This window comes from Poeciliopsis prolifica, unplaced genomic scaffold, assembly GCF_027474105.1.
Source record: "Poeciliopsis prolifica strain line A6 unplaced genomic scaffold, Auburn_PproV2 SCAFFOLD017, whole genome shotgun sequence".
Lineage (NCBI taxonomy): Eukaryota > Metazoa > Chordata > Actinopteri > Cyprinodontiformes > Poeciliidae > Poeciliopsis > Poeciliopsis prolifica.
In genome coordinates, this window is record NW_026562392.1 from 1,065,473 (window position 1) to 1,076,439 (window position 10,967).

A 10,967-nucleotide genomic window follows, 5' to 3' on the forward strand; every position below is an offset into this window, starting at 1 on the left:
ATGAAGATTTGGAAAGAATTGCACGACAGAAAGCAGAGTTGGCGAGCAAGCACATGTGGGCAGAAATGAAAAAACTTCAGCCCGAAGACCAGCTGATTATCAAAACTTGGAACGCACTTCCTGTCACATACCGCACCCTGATAGGCTATAGGCAATAGGCTATAGGTTATAGACAATAGGCTCTAGCCTATAGGCTATAGGCAATAGGCTAAAGGCAATAGGTTATAGGCTATATGCTATAGTCTTTAGGCAATAGGCTATAGGCAATAGGCTATATGCTATAGGTTATAGGCAGTATGCTATAGGCTATAGGCAATGGGCTATAGACTATAGGCTATAGACAATAGGCTATAGGCAATAGGCTATAGATTATAGACAATAGGCTATAGGCTATAGGCAATAGGCCGTATGTGTCTAACTCCAGTCCTCGAGGCCCAGTGTCCTGCAACTTTTAGATGTGCCTCTGCTGCACCACTCCTGAATAGAATAATTTGGTCATTAGCAAGGCTCTGGAGAACAAGGAGGAGGTAATTAAGCCATTTCATTCCAGTGTTTTGTACCTGTGGCTAAAAACTACACATCTAAAACACTGTGCAATAACTGTATGTAAATGCCAGCAGGAGAGTAAACATTTCTTGATTTCGTTGAGAGCAGTGATTTGATTGACCAATTCAACAGCAGAATGGACATTATTTTTTTAATTGTTTGAAAATGAATTTAAAATAGCTAGAAATGAATTGTGGGCAGGTTCTGTTCAGAACATTGTGATATCATATGGAATGACTTGTCATCAGGCGCTTTTGGAACTTTTGTCAATAAGAGAGGAGTTCCTACAGGAATTCATCCATTTGAAGAGTTAGAGTCAGAAGAGTCAGACATATTACTTCAAGAAATTCATTAAGTTGAACTGAGCTTCGGTTTTTCAAGTAAGTATTTATTTAGAAGTGAGTGAGGCAAAGAAAAAAAATTGTCATTTTGTGCTAGTTTTTTGAAGGACGTGTGCAGCAATGCTGCAAATAGGTTAAGGACGACAAGTTGTTAGTAATCAGTTTTTAGCTCTAATCAAACCATTTTAGCAACTTCTTGATGTAAATATCAAATGTCTCATTTGTGTTTCAGCATGTTTTTTTTTTCATATTTGCAAACTTCATTGAATATTGAAACAGCAGAAAAAATATTAAGGAGTTCTATGTGGAAAACATTGTTTTTCCTTCAAGTTTGATAGATAGTTTATGATTTTCACACATGAAATGATCGATTTAATCCTCATTTCAGTTCATATAATATGTTTGTGTTTATCATGATGATTGATAAACATTAAATGAAGTTTTTGATATATTACATCATTTAATTTACAATGTTTACTTTGAAAATGACTTACTGTAGAGTTGTGTTGTACATTTTGGACATGCTTTGTGCCAGACACGGATAACCTTTCCCTGTCTTTGTTTTCTGTAGTCATGCAAAGACGAAGTGAACGTTTGCAAAACAATGGGTACTATGACATGTATGGCCAACCTGTTATCTCATACAGGGAGACGCCAGTCAGGTATATTAAATCAGCAATTTTTTTAACTATTATGTTTTATGCAGTCGTGTATATCTTAACTCACTTGCATATTTTCCATCTAGGCCCAGACGGAGGCGCACAGCATATTTCCCTGTGAACCACCCTTCAAATAGGGAGATGATATTAAGAGTGAGGATTCATTGTGGTGAAGACCAAGCAACCCAGACAATAGACACTGATTCAAAGTTGCTTTCACACCTTTGTCTTTGGCTTTCTCATCTTTGCTTTTGGTAAATATTCTCCTTCTACAAATTTGTAGACTATTTGAAGTGTTATAGAAAGACTGCATTTTGAATGTTGTCTCACTGTCATCTTCTGCTCATGTTCATCAGGTTGTATTTGGTGGAATATTTCCTCCACTCACGACCCTCAAAGTTATCGATGACACCACCTGAAATTGACATGGTAGGCTTTCTCTTCCTAATCTTAACGCTGATTTAATTATCATGAACAAACATAAGAACAAGCTGTTAACTTCTATGTTGTGCACAGGTTAGTGTCTCTGCACGTATGGATGAGGGATATCTCTCCATGCTGCAATTGATGGAGACAAAGGTAGACTACCTTCTGCCACAAGTAGATCTGTGGCCCAACTTTGCTTTGGAGTCCCAAGGTGAGCCATTACAAATAAAATCATAAACTAGTTTTCAAATTTTCAGTATTACATTTTTATGACTCACATTATTTCTTTTTGTGTTTTGTGCACAGGAGCAACAATTTTACGGAAGACAAGCTCAGATACGTATCACACCTATAAAGAATTTGAATTGTTTGGGGTATCTATCAAGCTACCTGCTATAGGCCCAGAAATCGTTATTAAGGTCTGAATGATACTCAAATCATTAAATAAATATTAGGAAAAGTGGTGTTTCTTGTTGATATAATATTAGGCTTTAGTTTTCTTTTCTCTAAGTCTTGGTAACCCGCCTAAACTTTGTTTTGTTCTCTGTTTTCAGGGAAGATCTCATCTCAGTCCAGGACACTGCTGGGCCTTTGCAGATTTACCGGGACGTTTATCCATAGCACTGTCCCACAAAACCACCGTCACTCATGTGTCAATGAGTCATATTCCCAAGTTCGTTTCCCCGACTTCCTCAGTCTCTAGTGCTCCTCGAGAATTTTCTGTCTATGTAAGTCACGTAAATGAGTGTCAAAACTATAAAACATCCACCTATAGTATATGTTTAGTGTACATTTAAATTGTATACATTTAAAATGTATTGATTCAGTATGACATCACTTGATCTCATTCTAAACTCTGTAAACTTTCATTCTGCACTAATTAATTTTCTGCTTACCTCGGGATGTGATATGTTTTTAGATACACCAAATAACTTCCCACATATCGAGAAAGAACAAGATAATGAATTGCATTTCTGTCTGATTTTGTCTCAGGGAAAGGAGAACTTGCAAGATGAGGAAACTCATTTGGGAACTTTCTTGTATGATGAAGATGGCGACCAAATACAGACCTTCAAACTTCCTGTAAATATGTCAAATGAATGCTTTATAAACCAAATACTGTTTTCACAGAAGCCCAGATCGACTGACCCTGTTATAAATGCTGATCATATTTCCGAACATACAACCATAAGGTTCTATACTGGGTATTACTAGCATTGAATTAAAATACAAAGTACTTGAAATAAAGTACCGTACTATTGCTCCATTCAAAATGCTCCAATGAAAATTTCTATTTAAACCATAAAAATTATGTTAATTCTGCACTTCCAGAGCTGTTGAGAGAGACTGTAACAGATAGATAGCATTGAATTGAATTATGTTGGCTAGAAATAGTGCCTAAATAAACCACCATTCCCCACCTGCATAAAGTTTTGTTATTTAACCATAACTATTCCAAAACACACATACAAAGTGAACAGATAGAAAAAACTGTTGATTTTTTTTGGCCATCACTTAGGGAGGAAAATATTTTTTCTCTTGGCATAAATCTCGTTAATAAGACTTTTATTTATCTTGACAACAACAAACAAAAAGTCAACGTCTTATTGCTGCGGTGTGGAATCTTCTTCCATCAAGACAGAGACTCGGATTTCTTTTATTGAACATTTTTGTTCAGTTTTAATGGGGAGAAAACAGCAACAGCTCATAACAGCAACAGTTTGTTACCTAGCAACCAAAGTCAACAGAAGCAAGACGTGACAAAATACAGAACCAGATTCTGTTAAGCATTCTTCAAAATAAAAGACTTCCTCTACCCAAATAAATCATGCCTCACATTTAAATATGTTTCTCTTCAGCTTTTGTAATTATTTACAATCATTTTAAATTCAGTTAATAATAATCACGTGAATTATGCTTGACGTACAATTGCAAATAAGTCACTTATAAGGCAAATTATACTTAACAACATATAAGTGTAAAAAAGTCACAACACTTCACAAAACAATCATTTTTCTTGTCTCTGTATAACAAACAATTAAATCCCAGTGTTACTACATAACATTTTGCTTTCTGGTTAGTAAAACCTCAGTGTAATTACCTTGCTATCTTGAGATAAACTATGCAAAATATATTTGCAGCAAGGCCAGTTGAACTCGGCTTCCATAAGACAGACCTCCTTTGTGTCTATTGTCTGTCTATTTGTAACTACGGATTATCAGTCTAACCTAATTTGTATCTGTCTTGGTTTACAGGCCGATAAAGTTGACACATTCCACTACGTGACTCTAAATGTGAACAGTAACTGGGGTCATCCGGATTACACCTGCCTTTACAACTTTAGAGTTCACGGTGAACTTGCCAAATGATGAGGACAAGGAGAAAATGGATAAAAGATATCAAAGGGAATGTATTTTTTTCTTTTCCATACACATATACACAAAGGCCCACAGGTACAACAGGAACCAATTACTATTATGTTTTACAGGAGTGACATACATTATTATGGTCCCTTTATACTGTAATAGTATAGATTTTATTCTGACGGACTGAAATGAGGGCTGCACAATGGCACAGTTGGCAGCACTGCTGCCTTGCAAAAACGAGGTTCAGACATGATAAAAGTAGTATGCGTGGGTCTCTTTCCGGCTACACCAGTTTCCTCCCACAGACATAATAAAAGTAGCATGTGTGGGTTTTCTCCGGGTACTCCGGTTTCCTCCCACAGTAAGAACATGACTGTTAGGTTAATTGGTCTATCCAAAGCCTACTTACGTGTGAGTATGTGTTGCATGATTGATTGTCATGTCTATCTCTAAATAGAGTAGGATCCATTAACACATCTTTTTAAATAATTCTCATGTTCTTAACCTCCTCCCAAAAATCCGTGGTTTTGTTGCATTGCCACAAGCGATGTAATAGTGCCCCTTTCTCCACCATGCATACACAAATCTAGAATGATGGGGTTAAACTATTCAGTTTTACAGGGGTGATGTATATTCTCATCATCCATTTATACTGTAATAGTGTAGACTTTGTTCTAATGCATTGGGAATGAGGGTTGCACAATGGTACACTTGGTAGCATTGTTGCCTTGCAGAAAAGAGGTTCAGACATAATAAAAGTGCCATGTGCGGGTTCTCTCCGGTACTCCGGCGTCCTCCCACAGTCAGAACATGACTGTTAGGTTAATTGGCGCTGCATGGTTGATATTCCTGTGTGTTGCACTGGGATGGATTGGCAACCTGGACAATTCCATGTTGTGAATTTAAGTCCTATTTTTTGCACCATTTAAAATGAAAGTACTGACAACATAACATAAACTGTTATTACAGTTTATGTAATGACAGCTTTTACATAAACTGCTGTTACATTTAACATAAACTGTCTGAAAAGATTAACATATTCAAACACAAACATAAACTCTGAAAACAGTATGTTTATTTCTTGATCAAAATGTAAGACATTTTGACCAGGATATGGGAACACAGCAACATCACTTTGTAGATAACAGTGAATGTTATTCTTTCAGGACTGACTCCTGTGAGAGGTAATTTACTGCTACAGGCAATAAACTGCAACAGTCTGGGCATTATTTTCTGTAGACTAATAGACTGAGAACTACTTTCCTACATCTCTCTTTTTTAATATGTGTAATGTAAACTAATATTGTAACTAAATCTGTCTTTCTTCTTTCAGAGGTTTGCTGAGAGTTTTTTGTTTTTCTTTTTTACATTATTTTTGCCCTCTTGAAGCCAGCCAGCCTCGGCAGAAGGCTGCTCATCCTGAGCCTGGTTCTGCTGGAGGTGTCTTCCTTTTAAAGGGAGTTTTCCTCTCCACCGTTGCCTTGCGCTTGCTCAGGATGGGAGATCCCTTGGATTAAACATCCATCGCGATCTGCTGGTGACCCCTCCGCAGAATCGCCACCTTAACGTGGTGGAGGGGTTTGAGTATCCCCATGACCCAGATGGAGGTTTTGGCTTGGGCTTCACCCAGTAGTGAGGCTTCCCAGGCAGGCTGCCATTGGGGAGGGATCAGACTAAGAGCGATTCAAGGTTTTCAATGAAGGACTACCAAAGGAATCAGGTATTTCAAGGAGACAAAGTTATCCCAAGTCCGATTTTGCAGGAAGTTTCTCTCTATAAACAGTCAGTTATCTTCCTCACTGATATAAATGTCAAAGAATTCAATGTACTCCAAGGCCCTCCTGTGACTGCTAACTGTGGTTCCATCAAGGTACCAGAATGTGAGGAACTTAAGGTCAGATGGGGTCTAAGATAACATCAGAAACATATCAGAACCATAAAGCATCTCAAGATGAGGTTGTGTTGTTGAAGGATGAGGGATATCTCTCCAGGCTGCAATTGATGGAGACAAAGCTAGACTACCTTCTACCACAAGTAGATCTGTGGCCCAACTTTGCTTTGGAGTCTCAAGGTGAGCCATTACAAATAAAATCATAAACTAGTTTTCAAATTTTCAGTATTACATTTTTATGACTCACATTATTTCTGTTTTTGTGTTTTGTGCACAGGAGCAACAATTTTACGCAAGACAAGCTCAAATACGTATCACAGCCATACTGGAAAAAGTGATGCACGGAGCTGTTCATTCAAGCTAATAACTACCATTGAATACATTGTAAAATAATTGACTTGATGGTGAAAGTCAATTTTTTTGCATTCTGAGGTGTCAATTTTGATTCAGACTGAATTAATCACACTTCTGAAGGAAAGAAAGCAAATATTTTGATTTCTCTCAAAACATACTGACAGGAAATGATGTAATGATTTGAATCTGAGTCACGTGAGAAGAAGTTGTGGAGAAGTGCTTGGAGAGCATCGTCCGTTTCGGCATGGGGAAGAAAGAATGATTAACGTCCTAGCATTTAATCGAAGAATAAACCTGCGGTAAGTACTAACCTAAGCTGATGTCTTAACAAGCCTACAATTGTATTAATGCAAAAGACTGAGTTAATGTCACCTGGTTAGCAAGCTGAAGGTCCCGCCTAAATATGGGTATCCCAGTAAACGCTTCTTTTTTCGCCGGGTTAAATGTGGTGTCATTTCTGAACTTACACGTATTTCACGAGAAATATCACTATGTGTACATTGTTCGGTTGTAGCTGAAATTAATTAAGGTAGGCATAATTCGTTACCAATCAATTGCTTCCACCACGGTTCGCTCGGCTACACCGTGAACTTGACTAGCTCAGCATATTAAGCCATGTTAGCAATTAGTTCGTCTAGTGTGTTTATACCAACCATTTAAAAAAAGAAAAACATGTGCCACCTATGAGTACATTAATGTGTAGTAGCTCATAGGAAATCATTTGTGCACCTGTCACTGCACCAAAGATACTTTGAGACTGTAGGAACCAAAACAGGAGCCATCCAGTCTGTCTTCATATTTAAAGAGGGACTACCAGTGGCCTCTGGCAGATGTACTAGAATGGCTTTACATTTTCACTGCTTTGAATTAGTCTGCCATGGATTCAATATTGACGAGGCGCGCACTGTAAAAGCACTGTTTATGGTAGAGCTAGGAATTGAGTTGCTAGATTAGTCTACACATTGCATAATAACCATTTTGATTGTCCCTAAAGGGTGCTGATGCAGATTTCAGAAGGGAGTGTATCCTCAAAGCTCTCATCATCTACCTGGGAGAACGTGTTGAGGACCTTATAAAGGAATACATGGTATGTCCAGATATTTTCTGTCACAATGATGATTCAACTTTATTCATCACAGGAGACCACCTATGCCATAATACAATATATAGTGATTAATGAGGTGTGCCAGACTGCAGTTGTTCAGTTGCATATTTCCTATATTTTGTCTCAGGTCTCCAGAAAGATCAAGCCAAGCAGGAGCTGGAGAGGACCATCATGGCAGACTTCGTCTTCAGAGAGAATTCAAGCCTTCTACAGCAGCCCAAGACGTTGGGATTGTCATTGATGGGTGGAAGTCCTCAATGAGTTGCCTTTGTTGCAGCCGGAGTTGTAATGCTCTTTGGACTTTGCTATGCCCTTATCATGGAGTATCCACAGGGTTTCAGGTTCACCTTTGAGGCCTTCAGAAGATCCTGATGGAGCTTGGTTCCAACAAGATGACTTCCAAGATTCGCAAACTCAGTGGTGAACTCAAAACTGCACAGTGGTGTATATTTGTGTGTGCTTAATGTGTGCATGTAGTTGCCACTGGCTTCTATTTAAGAGGTAGACCACCTCAGCAGCACTTTGTTATACAGGCTCACAGTGTCACTTTCATGGACTGCTTTGTTGGCATTTTACTTCTTTGATGATGTTTAGAGATGCAACATTCCTTCATGTGTTTGAACAGTACAACAGTGGATGCTTTCCAACCATTTAATTTAGCTTGGTAAGCCATATTGTCTTTATTTCATTGCTCTGAGCAACAATGACATGTTTACATTTGTTTGTCTGAACATGCCACTTTTTTTCTCCTTTTTTACTTGTGAGGAATAAATGACTTTGAAAAAATGTTGCTGGAGTGTATTAAGTGTGATTGATGTGAGTGATGCAAATAGTTTTTTAAACCAAATTTCTGAAAAAAAAAAAAGACTTTCATGGTGAAAATGAATTAACTGGTGCTAATGCCTGAATATTGCTTTGGTGCAATGTATATATTTGATTGGTTCAATGTAAATATTTTACTTTGGTTCCAAAACTGAAATGTAAATAATTTAACTTGGATAAAGGTGAAGAATTAATATTGGCTCAAGTACAATGATATGGTTTGAATCAAAATTAAATAGCCATGTTGTACCAAACAACTTTATTTACATTCTGTGAAGTCAAATACTTTAGATCAGGGGTTTTCAAAGTATGAAATAGTGAGCCCCCCTTCAAGGAGCACAATGCCTTCTGCCCCCCCCAATAATCAACCCACACACAAACAAATGCCACTACAAAACACCTAATAGCTTAGAACCATCTCATCTTTTAAAATGACACTTTATCTGAATGAAATTTAACACATGAACATTTTAAACATTTTCTCCCATTTCAATTATTTTATCAGGGCCTTTGGATGGCAGTTACGCCCTTTTTTCATTTTTCTAATGATAAGAACAACCCCACTCATTTTCAACCGTTTTCTCAAACAAACGTTACATCTGAGATTCTGAGTTTAATGTTTGAGATACCAACAGTGTTTTCACATCTTAACAAAAACATTTTGATCAGATCTTTGGAACACATCTGTAAATGTTGCACATTTCCTTAAAATTAAAAACCTAAACAGTTACACAATTGTGGAGCTCTTTTTGTGGCTCATCTAAACAATTTAAACAAACAATTTATCTCGAGCTAAAAGAGCATGCTGTATGAAAGAGCGGAGGCATACAAAGGAAAAAAAAAACATGCGCACCCTTTCTTTTCTATCACAGTCCTGAATCATGTGTAACTAATTTTATGTATGATTTTAACTAAATTGGCAACATTACTGTTCAGCTCACCTTAGTTTTAGTGGGGACAATGTGCTTGTGCTTTTGATGCGCAAATCCGGTTAATGCGGGGTTGCACTGTGGAAGCGGTATAACGGCAGATCATTTTCAACCAGCAGCCTTGACCGGGATTTATTTCTAATCATTGCGAGTGCGGAAAACCCACATTCGCAGAGATAGGTTGAAGTGAAGGGGTTGAGCACGTTTACTAAAAATTTGTCAATTTTTCTCTCACATCAGTAGACAGCAAGCGGATAGCTTCTTCTTCGGTTTATTTTTTCCCTCGCACCGCGCCTCCCCTAATGTGCTCTGGCGCCCCCCAGGGGAGGCGCGCCTCACACTTTGAAAACCGCCGTTTTAGATGCAACAAATGGACATCAAACTTTTTACTTTAAGCAAGGCCACACTTTTTCCAGTGTGAGCTCTATGCTCATTTCCTTTTGAGAGGCAGAGGTGAAAGACTTCATGTTCCCCATGGAACTTGAAGACGACCAATAGTTTTGTTAAAAGTTTTTTTTTTTGTTTCACTTTCAAAGAAATTCTGGAATCTTCCTCTACTACCTAAAAGTCGGAGATCTCTGCTTGTGGTAGTTCTTCCTTCACTGTTTCCAGACATAACCTTGAAAGGCCATCGCCATTCTCATAAAACTCAGGTTTCTTGTACTTTATTTCATGGGTGTGTGCTGACAACAGCAACACCCGTCTTTGCATTCGGTTTGTGGCAAATGGAGGAATGCCTCTAATGGATGACTGTGGCGAGAAGACAAAGAATGATCCTTCTGAAGAATAAACTTTGTGTCAAGAAAGATACTGGTGGGATTTCTGCACACCCAACACAATTCCAAGTTTGTCCTGGACATAAACTCTGTTTCCATTATAAATATGCACACAACTTTGTCAATATTCTGCTAATATAATAAAAACACAAAGCAATTTAAATTACAAGAGAATAAGTTTGTTTACAAGATAAGTCAATAAAAACATACCACAAAATGGACCTCCTCCCACTTCCTGTCATCTTCTTCTTTGTGGTTTGTGCCAGTGGTAACATGTTGACCATGTGACCCAAGTGAGGAGTTTTTCTTTTCTCCATTACAGTTTTGCAAAACAAACCAATTTTGATATGACCAAAACTATTTTCGTCCTACCAGAAAAGTAGTTTACCAGAGAAGAGTTTTTTTCAAAATTGGAGTGTTTGCCTGTAAGCAAATTTGTTTCTGAAATGTCAAATTGCAAAATTGTACATTTGCTAGAGGACGGATTCATTTCTCAATATAACAACAAAACAAAATCACAAAATGATAGGGAAAATAATGCACATGGTCATGAAGATCTGAATTTGACAATGTAGATCTTGAAACACATACACACACACGCACACCCCCATGCCTACACACCTACACACACACTCACACACAGTGTTCAAACTGGGAGTGAATCAATACGGATGGAAATCCTTCAAATGTGTGACAAAATCTGCTTCATGTCCTCAAGTTGAGACGCATGCAGGACACATTTTTTTCATACA

At 37.8% G+C, this 10,967-nt stretch overlaps 1 protein-coding gene and 1 long non-coding RNA gene across 2 annotated transcripts; both read left to right on the forward strand.

Moving 5' to 3' along the window:
• The first annotated feature begins 1,926 nt into the window (after positions 1-1,926).
• Positions 1,927-4,826, forward strand: LOC129367574 (SUN domain-containing protein 2-like). The gene is made up of 6 exons (XM_055042118.1): positions 1,927-1,975; positions 2,063-2,183; positions 2,279-2,391; positions 2,527-2,700; positions 2,966-3,055; positions 4,228-4,826. Exons 1-6 carry the CDS (start codon positions 1,952-1,954, stop codon positions 4,339-4,341), a joined length of 636 nt encoding a protein of 211 aa, XP_054898093.1. The 5' UTR covers positions 1,927-1,951; the 3' UTR covers positions 4,342-4,826.
• Positions 4,827-5,894: 1,068 nt separating this feature from the next.
• Positions 5,895-7,695, forward strand: LOC129367575 (uncharacterized). The gene is made up of 3 exons (XR_008606719.1): positions 5,895-6,409; positions 6,507-6,882; positions 7,578-7,695. It is a non-coding gene; the product is annotated as an uncharacterized LOC129367575 (long non-coding RNA).
• The last annotated feature ends 3,272 nt before the right edge of the window (positions 7,696-10,967 follow it).